The sequence below is a fragment of the Schistocerca nitens genome, chromosome 4 (genome assembly GCF_023898315.1).
Source record: "Schistocerca nitens isolate TAMUIC-IGC-003100 chromosome 4, iqSchNite1.1, whole genome shotgun sequence".
NCBI classification, from domain to species: Eukaryota; Metazoa; Arthropoda; class Insecta; order Orthoptera; family Acrididae; genus Schistocerca; species Schistocerca nitens.
The window spans coordinates 125,476,630-125,498,400 of NC_064617.1; the positions used below are offsets into that span (position 1 = coordinate 125,476,630).

At 39.6% G+C, this 21,771-nt stretch overlaps 1 protein-coding gene across 1 annotated transcript in view; it reads right to left on the reverse strand.

The window, feature by feature from the left end:
- Positions 1–1,271: 1,271 nt before the first annotated feature.
- Positions 1,272–21,771, reverse strand: part of LOC126252854 (E3 UFM1-protein ligase 1 homolog) — a 61,995-nt gene continuing 41,495 nt past the window's right edge. Inside the window, exons 10-13 of the mRNA XM_049953805.1 lie at positions 12,974–13,271; positions 1,972–2,144; positions 1,683–1,894; positions 1,272–1,604 (exon numbers count right to left, since the gene is read on the reverse strand). Of these exons, the coding sequence (XP_049809762.1) occupies positions 1,450–1,604; positions 1,683–1,894; positions 1,972–2,144; positions 12,974–13,271 (838 nt within the window). The 3' untranslated portion in view covers positions 1,272–1,449. The remainder of the gene's footprint in view (positions 1,605–1,682; positions 1,895–1,971; positions 2,145–12,973; positions 13,272–21,771) is intronic.

Here is a 21,771-nt window from a genome sequence, read left to right on the forward strand (position 1 = left end):
CAAAACACGGGTAATAATCGTTGAAAAATATGTGCTCACCCACACCGAAGCGTGGGATGAAGCAGGGTGTCAGCAGTAAAACATGGACAACACAGGAAGAAAATGATAGAGGGAGCTAAAACAGTGTAGCAGATGGAAGTGGCTGGCTGACCACAAGGAAAAAGGGGGAGGAGTCAGCCACTCTGCAATACACTAAAACCTCCAGCCTAAAAGTTTAGGCCAGAGTCCAGACACATCACAAAACTTAAAAACCCTAGACACACTCGTCTCATCGTTAGCTAAAACAGAAGGCAGATCCCCATCAACTTGTGCTTCTGCCCATGCATCACGGTATAAAATGCAGTATGTTACAATGTGCACACCACAAGCATCACAAAACAGAGGATCCTCCCACCGTAATAAAAAGCTATGTGTGAGAGGACAGTGCCCGATCCGAAGACGTGTGAGGGCCACCTCTTCCCGCCTGAGCAACCGGCAGGAGGAACGCCACGGCCGAGTGGTTGACTTTACCAACCGCAGTTTATTGGCTGTCACCGCCAGCCATTCGTCCTCCCACAACTCCATGCACTTCCTGTGGAGTGCAGCAATGACCGACTGCAAGGGGATAGGACACTGGACCACATCCTGCTCTCTGCAGGCCTCCTTGGCAGCCCGATCGGCCTGTTCATTGCTCCATATGCAGACATGACCAGGCACCCAGCAGAAGGATACCTCTTTACCCCACCGTTGGAGCAAGTACAGTTGGTCATATATCAGCTGGACCATCTCCTCAGTCGGGTATAGGTTCTGCAGTGATTGTAAGGCACTAAGAGAATCGGAGCAGAGAAGAAATCGATCGCCCCGAACACGATGCATCAGCTCCAGTGCCTTCAGAATCGCGCGGAGCTCCGCTGCGAAAACGGTATATTCAGCAGGGAGGCGAATCCGGGTAACATGATCAGGGAACACCACAGAACAGCCAAGGAAATTCTCCTGTTTGGAGCCATCAGTGTAAACGACAGTGAAACCGTGATGCACATCTAAATGGTTCCAAAAACATTTGAGACAAACACTTAAGATCACTCATCCTGCATGTTTCATCACTCTAGCTTTATTTCCTGTTTCTTAAGTGTCTACAATATAATTCTGAATGTGTACACTATGGCTTTGTGTCTGTGTTTCAAGTACACAAAGTTTTGTGGATATAACAGTTTGTTGGGAAAGAATGAATGTCCTTAGTTGGACAAAAACTGATTTGCCTCATACAGAGACTATTTCTGAGACACAACAGCTTTATTGTAAGGCCTTTTCTTTATTTTAATAAAGAAACCACAGTTATACATTTTTATTGTACACCACTTCGTGTTTTACAGCCATATATTTCCACTTTCCAACAGATTAAATTAACTGAAAAGGCACATGGTAATCACATATCCAGAGTTTTGCTTGAACTTATCCTGAAACTGTAAGTTACTCTGAAACTTTCTGTTGTCTTTCAGAGGCTGTCAACTTCTTGAATGTGTTTGCTATCTCCTTTATAGCTGGCATTTTATCCACCAAAGATGCCATACATTCTGAAGAACTGTCAGGACTCTGCTCAGCCTGTAAATTCTTCCACACTAGGCCTGGAAGCAAAGGAGAAATAAATTGGTAACAGCTAACACTGAGCAAAGTACAGGCTAGACATTTGCTGAATAAAGTACCATAATATTCCTGCAGTGTGTTGAATGTGTCTGCAGGCAAGTTTGGTTGTAAAAATGACAGAATGTTGTTAACAAATCTGCCAGATGCATGTACTGTGCTCTGGGTCACAGCTTGAAATATCAGTAGCACAGTAATAAGAAGTACTTTAGCCGGCTCTTGTGAGGTAGACAGCTCATCCAAGAGACTCTGTCGGCGATTCAGCAGATGGATTCTGAAAAAGTGAAGAATCAGATATGACTGGACAAATAAAGTTAAATGTTAAATGCATACAGAAAGAAATAAATATACCTTTCTTTCTTTTTATCTGGCTTACGTACTATCATGTCACATATTCCTTGACCCATTACAACTTCTACTGCAGACATGAAGTCTTCCACTGAACTTCCACTGAGTGACTTGTGAAGCTTCAAAAGTGGTTCCTTCATATCATTTGACACTTCATTTATGATCTTCATTCTTGCCTGAAAAGAAATGTGAATGGGGTTAGTATTATATAACGATCTGATATTACCTAGATTGCTTCACTAAAATAATAAATTAAATTTATGACAACTCAACTACGATTCAATGAGGCTTAACCTAAGGGTGGCGAGCGCCAACCAGGAGTAAGTGAAACTAAAGTAGTAAGATACTAAGAGGGAAGGAAATCAGCGACTTCCAAGTCGATAGTACTGAACTAAAGGAGTCAATTACTGCATGTGTAAATTACTCCAGAGGAAATTTTTCATTTACTTCCAAAGTAAATTTATTTAATCCATTACTGGTAGAGAGCACCATTGAGGAGTACATTACTATGCTAGTAACGTAAGGAGGAAATAAGGCCAAAACTTACTCTTAGGCACTAGTAGTAGTAAAGTGAGAGAGTAAGGTGCAATCTTCACATTCTGTGTTTTAAGTGCCAAACTCTACGGATTACCTGGACTATGAAGAATATATGGAGATGGAGGAAGAGGTGATCATCCCAAGAATGGGGATAGTAATGGAGAAAAGAGACCCATTTGTGATGTTAACAACAGTGATTTAAAAGAACGAATTGGATTTCGTAAGGAATCTTTTGAGTTGCTGCTTGGTATACAGGAGCCTTTACTGCAGCATAAATCTGACAGGAACTGTGCTTTATCTCCTAGGCTGCAATTTCTTTGTGGACTGCGAATCCTTTGCACAGGTACTTATCCAACTGCAGCATGGGAACTCATTAATATCCATCGTACTACTGCAGGAAGAGCTTTTTACGGTGTGATAAACAGTTTAATTGCCTTGAAGCCACTCTGTGTGTCCATGCCACAGAGCCGAGAAAATACGAGGGTAAGTCAATTATTATCCGCAATTTAGTTATATTTTGGTTTATTTTGGTAGTACTGTCATTTTACGTTGACGACGCTTGCTTTGTTTATTTGTTGTTATATCTTTGCAATTTTCAAGATGCTAGATTAGTTAGGTTATCGCTGCCATGCTGTTAATCATGGCTCCTCCACTGTCTATTTGCAGCAAAGAGGAGCAACGTTCAGTGATCCGTTTTTTGTGGTCGGAAGGCGTATCAGGGGCTGAAATTCATCGAAGACTTTCAGTACAGTACGGGAACAGTGTTTTCCTACAACAGAGTGTCTACAAATGGATTGAAAAATTCCGAAATGGTCACACAAGTGTTACACACTATGAAGGAGCCGGACGATCATTTACCACCACAAATGAAGAATCCATTGAGCATTCATGTTAAATGATTCTCTTAGACAGACGATTAACTATTGACAAAGTGGCACATCGTCTGCAAATTTCTACCTACGAAATCATCTACAACAGACTTGGGTTTCATAAAGTTTGTGCCAGATGGTTCCCAAAACAACTCGAACAGTTGCATGAACAAACGCACTTGGACATCTGCAAAAAATATTTGGATCACTATGGTAACAAAGGGGACAACTTCTTAGACAGGATCATTACTGGTGATACATCATTACGAGCCGGAGAGTAAATGGCAGAGAATGGAATGGAAACACCCAAATTCAGCGTGCAAGAAAAAGTTCAAGACCCAACCGTTTGCAGGAAAACGGATGCTTATGGATTTTTTTGGGATGCACACGGTCCAGTACTGGAACATTATGGGAAAAGGGGCACAACAATAAACAGCGTACATTAAAGTGAGATGCTTACTGCCAGGCTAAAGCCTGCATTTCAAAGCAAACACCAAGGATTGCTGTCAAAAGGTGTTGTGTTGTTGCACAACAATGCCTGTCCGCATACTGCTGACCACACTGCTGAAACGCTCCAGAAACTCAAATTTGTATTCTTGTCCCTTCTGACAATCACTTGTTTGGTCCACTCAGACAAGCATTAAAGGAGCATCGATTTGCCTCTGACAAAGCAGTGAAAGAAGCGGTGCATTCCTGGCTTGTAGCTCAACCGAGAACCTTCTTTTATGAGGGCATCAGGAAGCTTGTACAACGATGGACCAAGTGCATTGAAATGCAAGGAGACTGTCAAAAATGATGTTCTTGTAAGTTTCCTATTTGATTACAATATAATTTTATAGCTACTTTGTGGATAATAATCGACTTACCCTTGTATATCAAAGAACAAAAGGGAATTCTACTAAACTGGTGGATTCCCAAATATCATAGGGGCTATAGATAGTGTACACATACCCACACACTGTCCTTCTGAAGCACAAGCAGAACAATACAGAAATCGCAAGAATTTCTTTTCTATCAATATACAAATCATCTGTGATGCCAATATGAAAATCTTGAAAGTGGTAAGCCATTGGCCGGGTACCATGTATGATGCATGCATTTGGGACAATAGTAGAGTTGCTGCAGGATTTGATAATCGACAATATGATGGGTTGCTTGTTTGAATAGTGGTTATGCTCTCTCCAAACATCTTATGACGCCTGTGGTCCGAGTCCACACAGGAGCTGAATGGCACTACAATAGAGCCCATATTGCTACCAGATGTGTAACGGGGGAGCGTTCAGTGTTTGGAAGAAACATTACCAAATTGTCACTAAAACAATGTGATTCAAACCAAACAAGTGTGGTAATGTTATTGCGGCTGCTGCACTTATACACAACTTTGGAATAAAAGTTAGAGATGTGTTTCACCCTGATGCTCTGGAGGTGAATGACATCGAACAATATGCATTCCAGCCAAAGGCAGATGCTGCAAGACAAACTGTCAGATTGTCTATAATACTTAACTACTTTATTAAAATTGTGCCTTGTTTGCTAGTAAAATTAGAAGTTAGTGTAAAGACTTTTCCTTCTTAAGTGAATAAATATGCCAACGGATTGTCACTACTGCATGAAAAGTGACTCATTTTATTTATGTGTAATTTTATAATTATGTTCTTCTTTCATTCTTTCTTTCTTGTTTTTTTGCTAGGGGATTAATATTCTCATTTTATTTCTTAATTGAGCATACAAAGTCATATAATGATTTAATTATTTCTAAAAAAAAGGTTTATTTTATAATACTGCAAATTCAGATAAATATTAGAATGTGATGTTAACAAAAATTAGTACCAATGCTGAAATGATAAACACAAATATTATGCCATACAAGAACATATTAACCATTTGAAAAAATATCAAGGAAATAAAAGATGTTTTAAACATATGGATATTATCTTAATCATTCACAAACACCCAAATTTTTTGAGCACATCGGTTGGAGAACTGGAACCTGAAGTTTGATCCATAACGTTCATGAACTTATTCATAATTTCCATTTTAAGATTATGCTCTTCTATGATTTCTCTTTGTCTTTTTATTAATAACATTTTTGCATTGTATTCCTCTCACATTAAACACATTTTTTAAGGAATGAAGCTCATCTGCTCTTTTCAAGAACTCTCGGTGTTTCACTACAACTGCATGTTCTCTCCCTCTTTTGCTGGGCACATTGTCTGACAAGTTCCCACCAGAGAATGTAGGCCGAGGTTCATGACTATGGGATAAAGTTCCATCTTCAGCAGTTTCATTGCTACCTTCAGAGTAGTTATCATCATTGAAGTTGAATGAAAGTATCACATTGTCTTCAGATGTGTCATTGTCGTTAACTCTAGCTATCCCCTTGAAAACTTGCGTGATCTTATCAACAATCATTTGGCTTATATCGTTGACCTTCATCTCACCTACTCCACGGCCAGTTTGAAATTGTTCTCTATAACATTTAGCTTTCATTTTCTTTGCTTTCACTTTCATGTCCTTCTAAATTAATTTAAGTTGCTCTCCTGATCTTCGTGTAAGAGCCTCTGTGTTGTATTCAATGTGTATTTTTTCCCAAGCGTCCTTTCCTTTTTAGCATGTTGGCATCATGCTTTTTAGATTCAATAGTAGTTATGGACTTGCTCATTATTTCAGCAACTGCTCTTTTTAATTTTCTGGTATGCTTTGGACGCCCCAGTATATCAACAACAGATGACAACATCGAAGCTGCAAAGAAAATTGTTTAATTGTTTTGGAAAATCATCGAATTACTGTAAGAAGTTGCTGAGGATGTTAGCATATCAGTCAGCTCGTGTCGTGCAACGTTTTTGGATGTTCTGGGCACAAGATGTGTGTCGGCAAAGTTTTTCTCTGAAACTTCTCAATCTTGATCAGAAGAACTGTTGCATGAGCATCACTCAGGAACTCTTGCATGATGTCAATGATCCTGATTTGCTCAAAAGGGTCATAACTGGTGACGAAACATGGGTACACGATTACAATGTCAAAACCAGATACGAATCGCCCCCAATGGAAGCATCCCGGAGAGCCAAGACTGAAAAAAGCATACCAAGTTCGATCAAATGTAAAAGTCTTGCTCACTGTTTTTTTTTTTAAGTACTGTGGCAAGTGCATCATGAATTTTCGCCTCAAGAGTCATACGGTCAATAAGGAGTATTACATTGATATTATAAACAGTTTGCGAGAAGCAATAAGCAAAAAACTCCCAGAATTGTGGAAAAACAATTCATGGCTTTTGCATCACAACAATGCACCTGCTGATTCATTGTTGCTTGTGAGAGATTTTTCGGCCAAAAACAACACAAAAACAAGCCTCGGCCACCATATTCAATGGATTTGGCCCCCTGCGACTTTTTTCTGTCCCCAAAACTGAAGAGATCTATTAAAGGATGAAGATTTTCAATGACTGAGGAAATAAAAACTGCATCAATGGAAGTACTCAGGCTACACCTAAAAGTGCTTATGAGAAGTGTTTCGAGGATTGGAAGAAGCATAGGGTACAACTTGAATATTGATGAATAAATACATATTTTTTCATAGAAATATAAAGTCACTTTACTTTCTGAACACATCTTGTTGTGTAATTAATTCAGACTTAACCACCATTTTTTCAAGAAAAATGAACATCATCTGGTTTCTAACAACATATCACATGCAAAATTCTGGTTTTCATTGCAAATGCATATTCTTAGTTATTGACATTTTATAAAAGATTGTTAAAGACTGCTGAAGTTAATAAAACACTACACAGTTAAATTTTTCAGAGATAAATGAAAAATCAAACAGGCTTTGTTTGAATATGTCCATTGTTTTGTAGGACAGATGTGGTCTCACACGAGCCAGAGTTTTAAGTGTCACAGAAACATGGAAAACAGTAATTTTCAAGGTGTTGAGCACACTGTACAAATGCTGCATTTTTACAGTTGTCAGCTTAACACTGCAATCTGAACCCAATAGAATTGATATGGAGCCAACCTAAGGAATTTGTCACTAGAAATAACAAGATATTTAAGCTGCCAAACATACTGAACTAATGCAAGAAGTTTTGTGACATGTCACTACTGAATGATGGTGAAATGCAGAATAGTATGTCATAAAAGACAAGGAAGGAATGTGGACTTTCTGGTGGCTTGGAATTCTGCTGCTGATTGCCTCGTTATCAATGTAGCAGTACCGAAGCGTACCATATTCCTCGAAGTCCAATACGGAAGGCATTCACAAATTATCAGACGACTGACTGTATTACCTTCAGTGGCTTCAATATTTAATTACACGGTGAAATCCTAGCACTGCGCTTTTATGCTGGACATAGCTCGTGTAGAAAAATTACCCTTTTAAAATTCAGGAATTTCCATCACTCTTATTTTTAATTATAATGCTATGTTAGCTAAGATCGAGAGCATGTTATGTTTTCCATCAGATCACCGATGAAGCATATTTCCTGTGTTTTACCATTATTTCCTCAAGTTCAAAACTTAAATGACATTCAATGCTATATTGTTCTCTGCTCATCTCTTTTTATGTCTCTACTACAACTGTTCACATCACTGCAGGTTAGTTGTATCAGGTGGCTGGCCAGTGCCATCCAAGTTAAATGCGCCAGTAAAGCTGCTGTCCCGTATTATCGCTGAGTCAATGTACACACAACACACAGCATAAAATGTATCCTCATTGTCATAATTGACTGTACTTGAGACAGCTTGTGTTCTGCTCCATGCAAAATGAAATCCAATGAGGTTTCAGCATTTAATGTTTACATGAGGTTTAGTTTTATGGTGAACCAAGTATGGATGCAGTCTGGAGGGGAACTGCTCAGCACCACAGCCTAGTGATGAGTAGTCCTCCTCCAAATATACAAAGGGTCTCACAGAGGCCTTTACAGACAAAATTCCCCTCACAACCTTGTTCAGAAACAGATCTCCCTTGCCTTCCTTGCCTTGTCCCTCCAAACATATACCGCCTCCAACATTCCCACCATCAGGCCACAAATGATGACTTCCCTCATGACTTGGTGCCACCCAGAACTGAGGCAATTGAACTGCATTCTCCACCAGGGTTTTGACTACCTCTTGTGTTCTGAAAGGAGGAATATCCTACCCACTATCCTTCCTAACACTCCCACAGTATTCCACCACCCACTGAACCTACACATCATCCTTGTCAATCCCTACTCTACCCTTTCTTCCAATCCCTTGCCTCTTGGCTCATGTCTCTGCAATAGATCTACATGCAAGACCTGTCCCATACATCCTCCCACTACCACCTACCCCAGTCTGGTCACAGGCATCACCTATCTACCCCATCAAAGGCAGGGCTACCTATAAAAGCAGTCATGTGATCTGCAAACTAAGCTGGCAACCACTGTGCTGCTTTCTACGTAAGCATGACAGCCAACAAGCTGTCTGTCCGCATGAATCACTACCAACAAACTGAAGCTGAGAGACAGCTGGAGCGTACAGTTGCTGAACATCCTGCTCAACACAACATTCGTAGCTTCAACTACTACTTCACAGCCTGCACCATCCGGATCATTCCTAACAACACCAGCTTTTCTGAATTATACAGGTGTGAACTCTCCCTGCAATATACAGTGAAACCCTATTTTATGTTTTTGTGTGGTCCAGACTTTAAAAATGCAAAACTGAGAAAAATGTTAACCCCCCCCCGCAAAATATATATATATATATATATATATATATATATATATATATATATATATATATATATATATATATATATATATATATAAGCAAAAACACTGTAATTGGCATATGTGATTAAAAATCACAATCCTATCCAATATTTTGTATAAAATCTGTCTAAGTGAGGAAATTAAATGTACAAAACAATGTTTATACAATAATTTGTGGCAATGGATTTAATCAGTTTCTTAAAAAAATCAAAGATGTGTAACAGCAAGTAAAAACTCAAACTCATCAAAAAATTGAAACTGGTATCTGGGTACAAGGTAATCTAGCTATTTTTCGACATTCTATGACCGCAAATTACATGTTCAAACACACATTTTTGAGAGATCATCCTTTGTGTTCACCCAGAAAAAAGTAAAAATTGATGAACATGGTGAATTAAACCAAAAACATCACAGCAGCTTAGCATTTAAGCCATAAGCATAAATGTGGACATCTGCTTAATGACATGTTTTGTCACTATTGCTGTTATTGTTTACTGTTTTCCTTACGAGCTGCACTTCATATGCTCACCACCATTAAAGTGTTATTTCAGGCTTGTTGAGAGAAACAAAGATGTGAAAAAATGAGTTTACTTTCTCAATTGATGTTACAAGCTTATTATAGTCGGCTTGGTGAATTTCTGCATACTGTGTAAAATGTTAATTTGAAAGAAAGCTCAGGTGCTACAGTTTCATTTCATGCCCTCTGTCACTGATGCCAATCTTTATGAGCTACAGTGTGTGGTGCAAAGTATATGCATGATTAGTGTACGCAGTTGTTGGAACTTTATCATGTCAGATTTGAACACGAAAGTCTTTAAAATGCACTATCGCAAAACCCTTGTTCTATTTCCATGTGACATCTCTGTCATAGCACATAATTTGCACAAAAAGTGTATTTTCAGCACTTCACAAAATGCTTTCGCCCCAACCTGCACTCCCGACACTGAAGGGTCACACCCCCTTTACACACATCCAGTAGGTGAGCTCATTTGGCATGTATTGATGGCTGCACTGGCTACTGCGTTACTTAACAAGTCACCAGCCAATAAGAGTTCACTAGCCTGAAATGCTCGATGTTTCCTCGATTATGACTGAACATATTCTTTTAGCCTCAGACTTCAAATATAAAAGATTGACGACATATTGCTGCTGAACACCGTATATGGGAAATATGTGAAAAACGATGAGACTGAATTATAAGTGGCACAAAAGGTGGTGGCTGGGACTCATCAAATAGTGGCTTGGTCTGGAATGCTTCACGTTGACTGTCTTGTTTTTCCTTTACAGCAGCAACCTTGCAGTAGTTTTATCATAACTGCGTGGTGAAGGTAAATGTTGCAAGTTGTGCTGGCAACACCGATGATGGATTATATCAGCATTTCCTGTCTCACATCTCCCCTCTCCCCTCTCCACAATGGCCAAAGATATTTCCCTAATTCTGCCATCGCCTGTGGTGCAAACCATATGTCATTTGAGCCACTTGTAAATTGTTTAATGACATAAAATGTCAATGGGAAGAAAATGAGATGAAGTCAAGCAAGACATTGAGTATGAACTTATAATCGAGGTAAACCTTAGTTGGACAAAATGTAAAATGGAAGAATTTTTAGCATTGATCTTTTGGGTTTTTCACAGGGGCTATATTTATCAGAGAAAGCAAAATCAAAAGTTCCACTGTATCCTGCATTCTTGTAACTGCCCCCTTGCCTCAGCCTCTGCTACTCTCTGTCCTTCACTCACCTGTCATCTTACCTGCTCCAACTCCATCACTACACAGCCACTTCTCTCTTTTTCCATCCCCCCACCCCCACCCCAAGCCGCTGTCCCCAAATCCCTACCCTATCCCTACCATGTCTCTGCATGCTCCCAGAAGCATCACTGCACCCTCCTCTACCCCTTTGCTACTATCTCTCCCCCTCCCAACCGCAGCTGCCTCCTTATACCCACCACCAACAGACTGGTTCTCCCATCACGTGCAGTTGCTGCATGCAGTTTGGCCTCAGAGACCAGAGATGGAAGTTGTGTGTGTGTGTGTGTTTTCTACTTTAGAAGAAGGCTTTTTGACTGAAGCTCAAAGGTATAGCAGTTTTTTTGCTGTGCCTGTCCGTGAGTCACCATCTCCTCTATACAGTCAGAAGCAATTTATCAATTTCACAAAAATAAAATACGTTTGAATATGCACTTGTAAACAATGCTAGTACGAAACAAAGTCCATCTGAAATCCAAATTTGCATATGACCCACATGATAAGATTGCTAAATGCTAAGGAAAATTCTGCAGAATGTAAATAATTTAGGTGTAAAAGAGACCACTCATCGAATAGCACAAGTGTTGAGTTCCAACAGCCACAAGCACAAGAGAATGAAAACTTGCTAGGTTTCGGAAGAAATTCTTTGATGAGCTAAAGTACATGCACATCTGTTTGTACCAGCACAACAACCACCCAGCTGTTCCCCAGGATGAAAGGCCACCATCAAATCTTGACCAAGAACAAAGTTGACCTCACAGTGGCATAACAGACTCCTGAGCACAACATGTTTTGAGTTCAATGGATGCTTTACAGCCCATGCCGTTTTGGAGCCTTCCCTCCAGCACCAGTTTTTCTGAACTACACAGATGGGAGTTTTCCTTACAGCACATCTTTCACTCCCAAAACCCTCCTGGCCTCAATCTCTGCTAACTCACTGTCGTCATATCCTCTACCCAACGCCAACGGTAGTTCCTCCTTTCCCTCCCTCCTTTCCCTCCCTCCCCCCCCCCCCCCCCCCGTCACTAGGTCTAAAGCCACTCCTCCATATCATCTTAACTATGCACCACATCTCGCTTGCTCCGATACACATTATCACATGCCTAGCTGTCCATTTGCCACTCCTTCCTGTATTCCTAGCCAGCAAACCTGTTGCCTCCCTTTGAGCCACTAGCTACCCATCTGTAATGCTTCTCCCTGATTTTTCTCCCTCAACCCATCTCGTGCAACACAATCCCCATCCCACCCTAGTCCACCTACGAAAATGCAATCATGGCAAGCATGTTTTCGTTCTCCTTTGTATGTGCCTATCAACAACTTATCGCTTCTGCTATTAGGTGTGCGGCCTCCTTCACTCTTAAATTATTTTCTAAGTACTAGCTGGTCATAATACACTGGCAGCATAATTTAAGGTAACAACTGTGGAAAAATCCGGAGCCCTAATCTGTCTCACAAAGCAGTTAAGTAAGGGTGTAAAATAAAGAAAAATCACTAGAAGATTTAGTAGTGTAAAGCAAGGAAGGAAAAGTTTGAAATAATTTTAATAATATTAAACTGAAAGTGAGGCACAAATAAATGAAAATAGATTTCCAAAAGACATGATTTTCATTACATATATCTCAGTTAGAGTGTGTTATGTTTAATATCCGAATTAAAACGAAAAGAGAGAATGATCTCACACAACATACTAGGTCCAAATAACAGAGATGAAATCCACAATTTAAAAAATCCATACCAAAAATATATTACAAAGTAGAAAAAAATTGACACAAATTGTAAATCCAGAATTTGTTTTTATGATCATACAAAGAACAAATTACTCCAAATGAACAAAATGTGTCTCCTCCATCTGTGATTCAAAATCAAAACAACAATGCCATGGCAGGCCTTCTACAGAACTTTCTGAGTGTGGCTATAAGATGATTAGAGTGAGAGTGGGAGGAAGGGAGGGAGAGGCAGGGGGGGTCCACAAAAATAAGAACAACTGTCGTAATTGTTGTAAGCTATCATGATCATTACATGGCTGACTAACAAATCATCATCATCATCATCATCATCATCATCATCATCATCATCATTATTAATAGCAATAGCAGTGCTATAAAAAGAAGAACAAGAAATTACCTCTGCTGTTAGCTCCTTTGTTAAGTCACACTGAAGCATATTTTCCTGTGCAACATATGTAAAAAGATCAGTAACTATGTCAGTGCATAGACTCTTCAAGAGATATTTTGTTAATTGTTGCTGTAAATCTTTGTCATTAAAAGAGCGGAGCCCTTTTTCAAATAATCGTACATCGATCAAGAGATTGTTCAGTTTCTCCTGTAATTCACTATGGGTTTTTCGACGATTCTGTGCAGTAGAGGCCATGCTGCTTTCAAATATTTTCTGGGCTGCTGCTTCAGCCTGGTTGTTTAAGGTACTGTAGAACAATAGCAATTTAATAATTTGTTGTTTTAAGGAACCAATCTTCAAATTTAAGATATTTCTTTACAGTAACAGACATCATATGCATCATGAAAAGTAAACTTTTGCTGGAGAACAAATTTAAGTGAAGACATTACATAAATGTTCAAATATCAAACATTGTACATAAAATTATGATAAGGCAATAGCCTGCTGGCAGGATGTATTTGACTATTTTGTTACCTACACACTACAGCTTTGCTTACAAAAAGAAACTTATGTGGTACCTTATAAAATATTATACTGAAATAATACATTTTTATTTTCTTCTTCCTTCAGTAATCAATCATATGTCTGGAATCAAAAAATTCTCCAGTTCTTTCCACTTTGTGCCATGTTATCCATACCAAATTAAAAGTAATTAAAATTTTGAAAACATGTATTGCTTGCTTCAATTCCTGTCATTTTCTGTAATTAACATGCTCTACTACTCTGAGTTCCCCAGTTCATTAACCAGGATGTCATCTGCTCTCATTTGCCTTAATTATAAATATCTTGTTGTGATACAATATACTAAGAAGTTTCTGAACACCTCTTTATGAGCTCTTTTCTTTACCTTTTCAACTATAATATCTCACTAACTTCTTGTTCAATTCCAGAAAAGTAACTTTTGCCATAAAGCTATTTTCTTTAAGAATGTTTAGCTTGTTTCTGTCCTCAACATTGCTTCTATATTCTTACACAATGCCACTTTCCTGCAAATTGATGATCTGTTGTCCATTCAATCTACATACAACCAGCAGTCAAATGAAAACTGAACACCCACTACAATACAACCATGGAATAGTTGGATTCAAAAGTAATCACCACACACATTAGGATGTTTATCCCACTGGGAGATGAGATAATCAATTCCTGTTTTGGAGAAGGCGGTTAGTCGCTGATGGATCCACAACTGGACCCACTCTTGTACTCCCTCATCTAACAAACTGCTGTCCATGCAGCCAAAGATGTGAAAATCACACGGTTAAGGATCTGGGCTGTATGGAGGATGTTGCAATGTTTCCCAACCAAATCACTGAAGCGTAGCCTTCATCCGATTGGCAGTGTAGGCCGGGCGTTATCATGCAACAAAGTAAGTCCATCCGACAGCATACCTGGACATTATGACTTCATAGTCTGTTGTACTTTCTGCAAAGTGTCTTCATAGTGCAGCACATTGATTGTGGTTCCACACTCGAGGAACTCAATGAGCACAGGGCCCCTGCAGTCATACAACAAGGCAGGATGTATACAAGGTCACGAAAAAAAAAATCTTGGATTGTTCCTGGATTTCCCGGTTAAAATATGCTTTTCACTGGATGCAAATGAACTTTTTCTATGTTAAATAATGTGTTTCGAAAATATCTTTGATGCGGCAACAATATGTACACTCCATATTTTCTTATTACGAAAGTATAAATACCAGTTCCACCATTTTAGTCTCCGAAGCACTGACATTGAGATTGCTATGTCCTTTTGTTAACCAATCATAGCTCACATCATGTGATCTCACCAACCAATGATATCAGACATTCAGAGCATAAGACATGATGTAGACAGCCAATAGGAACATCACTGTTAAGTAGCGCAACCACAAAAATAGAAACAGTTAAAGGTTTAAATTAACATATGAGGGTTGGAACTTAAATAGTGGCAACTATTTATTCACAACCAATACAAAAGAGTTACATGTTTGCACCTGTTACTGTCCTTCAAAGTAGTCCCCAGCATTGTGTAGAACCCATTGCCAACGATGTAGAAGGTGTAGTATACCGTTAGCAGAGCCTGTTCTGTTGATGGTGCGGATGGAGTGGTCTAAAGTTAAGGTGATTCTCGTGTACAACTGTGATGGTGTTATTCTAATGCATTACGTTCCTCCCCGGCAGACTGTCAATGCACATTATCACTGTTTGTTTTTGGAGAATCACCTGTGCAACCTTCCCATCATTTTGCACGACAACGCGCGTGCGCATACAGTGCAAACTGTGGCTGCTTTGTTCGGTCAATGGGAAAGGGAAGTATTGTACCACACACCGTACTCCCCAGACTTAAGTCCTTGTGACTGATTCTGAAGATGAAGGAACCACTTCGTGGCATTTGCTTTAGAACTGTTCCAGAGATTCGACAGGCAGTAGATCGCTCCATTTGCACCATCATCAGAACAGGCTCTGCTAACAGTACACTATGCCTTCCACATCACTGGCAACAGGTTCTACACAACGCTGGTGACTACTTTGAAGGACAGTAACAGGTGCAAACATGTAACTCTTTTGTATCGGTTGTGAATAAATAGCTGCCACTATTTAAGTTCCAACCCTCATACCGTAGCATAGCTACAAGAAAATCTAAGTTCTGGTCTTTTTGTGAGTGATCGGAGCGTGGAATGTCAGATCACTTAATCGGGCAGGTAGGTTAGAAAATTTAAAAAGGGAAATGGATAGGTTAAAGTTAGATATAGTGGGAATTAGTGAAGTTCGGTGGCAGGAGGAACAAGACTTTTGGTCAGGTGATTACAGGGTTATAAATACAAAATCAAATAGGGGTAATGCAGGAGTAGGTTTAATAATGAATAAAAAAATAGGAGTGCGGGTTAGCTACTACAAACAGCATAGTGAACGCATTATTGTGGCCAAGATAGACACAAAGCCCATGCCTACTACAGTAGTACAAGTTTATATGCCAACTAGCTCTGCAGATGATGAAGAAATAGATGAAATGTATGACGAGATAAAAGAAATTATTCAGGTAGTGAAGGGAGACGAAAATTTAATAGTCATGGGTGACTGGAATTCGTCAGTAGGAAAAGGGAGAGAAGGAAACATAGTAGGTGAATATGGATTGGGGGGAAGGAATGAAAGAGGAAGCCGCCTTGTAGAATTTTGCACAGAGCATAACTTAATCATAGCTAACACTTGGTTCAAGAATCATGAAAGGAGGCTGTATACATGGAAGAAGCCAGGAGATACTGACAGGTTTCAGATAGATTATATAATGGTAAGACAGAGATTTAGGAACCAGGTTTTAAATTGTAAGACATTTCCTGGGGCAGATGTGGATTCTGACCACAATCTATTGGTTATGAACTGCAGATTGAAACTGAAGAAACTGCAAAAAGGTGGGAATTTAAGGAGATGGGACCTGGATAAACTGAAAGAACCAGAGGTTGTAGAGAGTTTCAGGGAGAGCATAAGGGAACAATTGACAGGAATGGGGGAAAGAAATACAGTAGAAGAAGAATGGGTAGCTCTGAGGGATGAAGTGGTGAAGGCAGCAGACGATCAAGTAGGTAAAAAGACGAGGGCTAATAGAAATCCTTGGGTAACAGAAGAAATATTGAATTTAATTGATGAAAGGAGAAAATATAAAAATGCAGTAAATGAAGCAGGCAAAAAGGAATACAAACGTCTCAAAAATGAGATCGACAGGAAGTGCAAAATGGCTAAGCAGGGATGGCTAGAGGACAAATGTAAGGATGTAGAGGCTTGTCTCACTAGGGGTAAGATAGATACTGCCTACAGGAAAATTAAAGAGACCTTTGGAGAGAAGAGAACCACTTGTATGAATATCAAGAGCTCAGATGGAAACCCAGTTCTAAGCAAAGAAGGGAAGGTAGAAAGGTGGAAGGAGTATATAGAGGGTTTATACAAGGGAGATGTACTTGAGGACAATATTATGGAAATGGAAGAGGATGTAGATGAAGACGAAATGGGAGATAAGATACTGCGTGAAGAGTTTGACAGAGCACTGAAAGACCTGAGTCGAAACAAGGCCCCGGGAGTAGACAACATTCCACTAGAACTACTGATGGCCTCGGGAGAGCCAGTCATGACAAAACTCTACCATCTGGTGGGCACGATGTATGAGACAGGCGAAATACCCTCAGACTTCAAGAAGAATATAATAATTCCAATCCCAAAGAAAGCAGGTGTTGACAGATGTGAAAATTACCGAACTATCAGTTTAATAAGTCACAGCTGCAAAATACTAACGCGAATTCTTTACAGACGAATGGAAAAACTGGTAGAAGCTGACCTCGGGGAAGATCAGTTTGGATTCCGTAGGAATGTTGGAACACGTGAGGCAATACTGACCTTACGACTTATCTTGGAAGAAAGATTAAGAAAAGGCAAACCTACGTTTCTAGCATTTGTAGACTTAGAGAAAGCTTTTGACAATGTTGACTGGAATACTCTCTTTCAAATTCTGAAGGTGGCAGGGGTAAAATACAGGGAGCGAAAGGCTATTTACAATTTGTACAGAAACCAGATGGCAGTTATAAGAGTCGAGGGGCATGAAAGGGAAGCAGTGGTTGGGAAAGGAGTGAGACAGGGTTGTAGCCTCTCCCCGATGTTATTCAATCTGTATATTGAGCAAGCAGTAAAGGAAACAAAAGAAAAATTCGGAGTAGGTATTAAAATTCATGGAGAAGAAGTAAAAACTTTGAGGTTCGCCGATGACATTGTAATTCTTTCAGAGACAGCAAAGGACTTGGAAGAGCAGTTGAACGGAATGGACAGTGTCTTGAAAGGAGGATATAAGATGAACATCAACAAAAGCAAAACGAGGATAATGGAATGTAGTCAAATTAAGTCGGGTGATGCTGAGGGAATTACATTAGGAAATGAGACACTTAAAGTAGTAAAGGAGTTTTGCTATTTAGGGAGTAAAATAACCGATGATGGTCGAAGTAGAGAGGATATAAAATGTAGACTGGCAATGGCAAGGAAATCGTTTGTGAAGAAGAGAAATTTGTTAACATCGAGTATAGATTTAAGTGTCAGGAAGTCGTTTCTGAAAGTATTTGTATGGAGTGTAGCCATGTATGGAAGTGAAACATGTACGATAACCAGTTTGGACAAGAAGAGAATAGAAGCTTTCGAAATGTGGTGCTACAGAAGAATGCTGAAGATAAGGTGGGTAGATCACGTAACTAATGAGGAGGTATTGAATAGGATTGGGGAGAAGAGAAGTTTGTGGCACAACTTGACTAGAAGAAGGGATCGGTTGGTAGGACATGTTTTGAGGCATCAAGGGATCACAAATTTAGCATTGGAGGGCAGCGTGGAGGATAAAAATCGTAGAGGGAGACCAAGAGATCAATACACTAAGCAGATTCAGAAGGATGTAGGTTGCAGTAGGTACTGGGAGATGAAGAAGCTTGCACAGGATAGAGTAGCATGGAGAGCTGCATCAAACCAGTCTCAGGACTGAAGACCACAACAACAACAACAACAACTCTAAGATATATCATACACAAATGCACCAGTAAAATTTGAAATAAGAACCTAAATGGGTCTTCTGCGCACAAAATTTTTTGAAGGGGCTGGTCCTCAAAAGTGAAAAGTTTTGAATGAAAGTCAAATGCTTTGTGATTTAAGTAATCCATTGCATATTCCCTCATGTAACATAATTTATTTTGCACAAAAGGAAATTTACTTTGAAAGTAATGTTTCTCAAACCACCATTCACAACATTTTTGCATGGCCTGCTTCAAACAGGTTTGTTCGAATAGTTGCCAGAGTGCGCCACAAAACAAGCATTACTGCACATGCACAGCTACGATGAAAGAAGAAGCCTGTGATTGGTACTTTGCTCTGCTCATACACCTTTTGTTGCATTTCTGTTTGGTATTTCGTGCATAGTGCGGCATCATGAGACCCTGTGCAGCATTGTAGTACGAGGGTTGTTTTTTAAGTAAGGGCCGTATTTATTTTTAGAAAGATACAAATAATTTTGTAAAAAAAGTTTTATTTTCTGATTCTACACAGTTTTACCTATTTTTCTACATAGTTGCCTAGTTTATTTAAGCACTTGTCATACCGTACAACTAAGTTTTTAATTCCATCTTCAAAGAATTTGGCCGCCTGCTCCGACAGCCAAGAGTTCACAGCCGCTTTCACTTCACTGTTGTCATTGAAGCGCTGCCCGCCAAGATGGTGTTTCAGGTACCGGAAAAGGTGAAAATCGCTAGGAGCAAGGTCGGGGCTGTATGGTGCATGGTCCAAAACTTCCCAGCCAAAAGAATCAATCAAATCCCGAGTCTTGAGAGGTGTGAGGCCTAGCGTTATCGTGCAGGAGCAAAACTCCTTTTGTCAGCATGCCGCGCCTTTTGTTTTGAATTGCTCTGCGGAGCTTCTTTAGAGTTGCACATTAGGCATCTGAGTTGGTTGTCGTTCCTCATGGCATAAAGTCCACAAGCAAAACACCGCGCTGGTCCCAGAACACAGTTGCCATAATCTTGCGCTTTGACAGCGTCCGTTTGGCTTTGACCTTGATGAGTGAGGTTGTGTGTCGCCATTCCATCGATTGTCGCTTGCTTTCGGGAGTGATGTGGGATACCCATGTTTCATCTCCAGTGACAATTTGACTCAACATGTCATCCCCTTCTTCCTCGTAACAAATCAAAAAGTCCAATGAAGTGGCAAATCTCTTCCCTTTGTGGTCCTCTGTGAGGAGTCTGGGTACCCACCGAGAACACAGTTTCTTAAAGTTTAGGTTTTCAGACAGTTCTGTACAGAACCGATCTTGAAACTTGCGGAAATTCCAAAGAAAGAGTGGAAATTGTGAATCTTCTGTCCTCACAAATCTTTGTTTCGACTGCAGCCACCAAATCATCAGTGATCACAGAGGGCCGCCCTGAGCGTTCTTCGTCATGGACGTTTTGACGGCCATTTTTAAACTCTCTAACCCATTGACGCACTTTACCTTCACTCATTGCATTCAAGCCATAAACTTCTGTTAACTGACGATGAATTTCTACAGCTGATAGGCTTCTCGCGGTCAAAAAACGTATCACTGACCATATCTCACACGCGGCAGGCAATTCAATAATCATAAACATTATAAAGTAGCACAGCAATGCGTACACGTCAGCTACAGAGCTGCAACTTGCATCAGTGTGAACGGTAAGGATGCCGGCAAGTGGCACGGTGGCTTGTTGCGGTGTCCGCGCGAACTACGGGACTATACGCGCAAACGGCCCTTACTTAAAAAACAACCCTCGTATGTTTTTCAGATGTGACACATAGCATTATTGTACTTAGGGCAGTTGTTTTTTCATATCCTATCCAGATAACGAATGCAAAATAAGAAAAGCAGTCCTTGGAATAATATTAGTTTCAAAACTAGACTATACAACTCAAAATACCCTAATATTTTGCTATGTGGTGACTTAAACATATGTTTTTTATTCATACTCTGCAGAAAAACAAAACTAATAACAATAAGTTTTCCATGATTTTTTCAAATGGAAAAAAATCAAGAAGGTTATCTGTGAAGCTAAGAAATTGTGAGATTAGCCATTTATGCTCTACTCCAGGAGTAAAAAGACAGCCTTGTGGGGCGTTACATTAAGAAAACACAGTGGGCTGCTAGCCAATAATTTATTGAAGAATGGTATTCTGTAAATTTAAGATGCAAGCAACACAAATTAAAAAATAACAAAGCCTAGAGGAGGTATCAGACAAGTGATGAAACATGTCTTGTGATTGAAAACCACTGTATTTCACAGAAGGCAGATTTGTAAAATTTTGCTTAGGCTGTCAATGTATTTGAAACAAAACATTTTATTCAATACTACTGACCAAATTTGCCTGCTTAGTCATCCTCAAGTGAACTTTTACATATGTATACAGTATTAAGAGAGCTTACATTATGTCATAAAAGGAACACATCAGAGAATACTCCAAGAGCATTGGAATTTTGTAAACAATACTTAAATGCATAATTGGGCTTAAAGTACACATTCATATGTCCAGATTCACACTGAAGTAGGCCCCTACCTGGTATTAACTTTTCAGTGAGATTTTCTGGATGCCAGTTTTCTTGCAGTACCAGTGCTGTATTATGTCATGATTCATTCTTTATTATGGCATTATGCCATACATACTAGAAGATGAAAAATGTGCACTTGAAATTCAGTGATCAGTTGAAACTAGCCTATAATGTGTAATGAAACAATTTGCTTCAAATAAATAGACTGCCTTTGTGGAAAAGATTAATGTAGCGAAAATTCTTTAACAAACCAACAAAAATAACATCACTGTTCTGCAAGACAATTAATGTTTGACTGCCAATAACGTCGAGGTAAAATAAAATCAGAAAACTGAAACTAAAAACATATTTTTGGTCTTCTGTAACTATATGAATGTATTTTAATTCACTTGATAGCTCGCAGACACTGAAACCCCCCTTCGTTTTCATTTCACATGAGAGATGTAGAATAGAGAAAACAGCAAAATCATTAAATGTAGACATGGGACATGTGGCGACTTATCCCCCACATTGACTCAAGACTGCTCACTGGTCTGCACACACAAAACTGGCAGCCTGGGTGTGCCAGAATAATTTTTCTGGTTAGGATTTGGCTGTTTGCTGCTACTGTTTACACAACTGAGCCACACCTCAAGTAACCAGATGCTGGATGAAGAGCTACTCATGCATGACTTCAGCTCTGCACATGCACATGAGCCCAC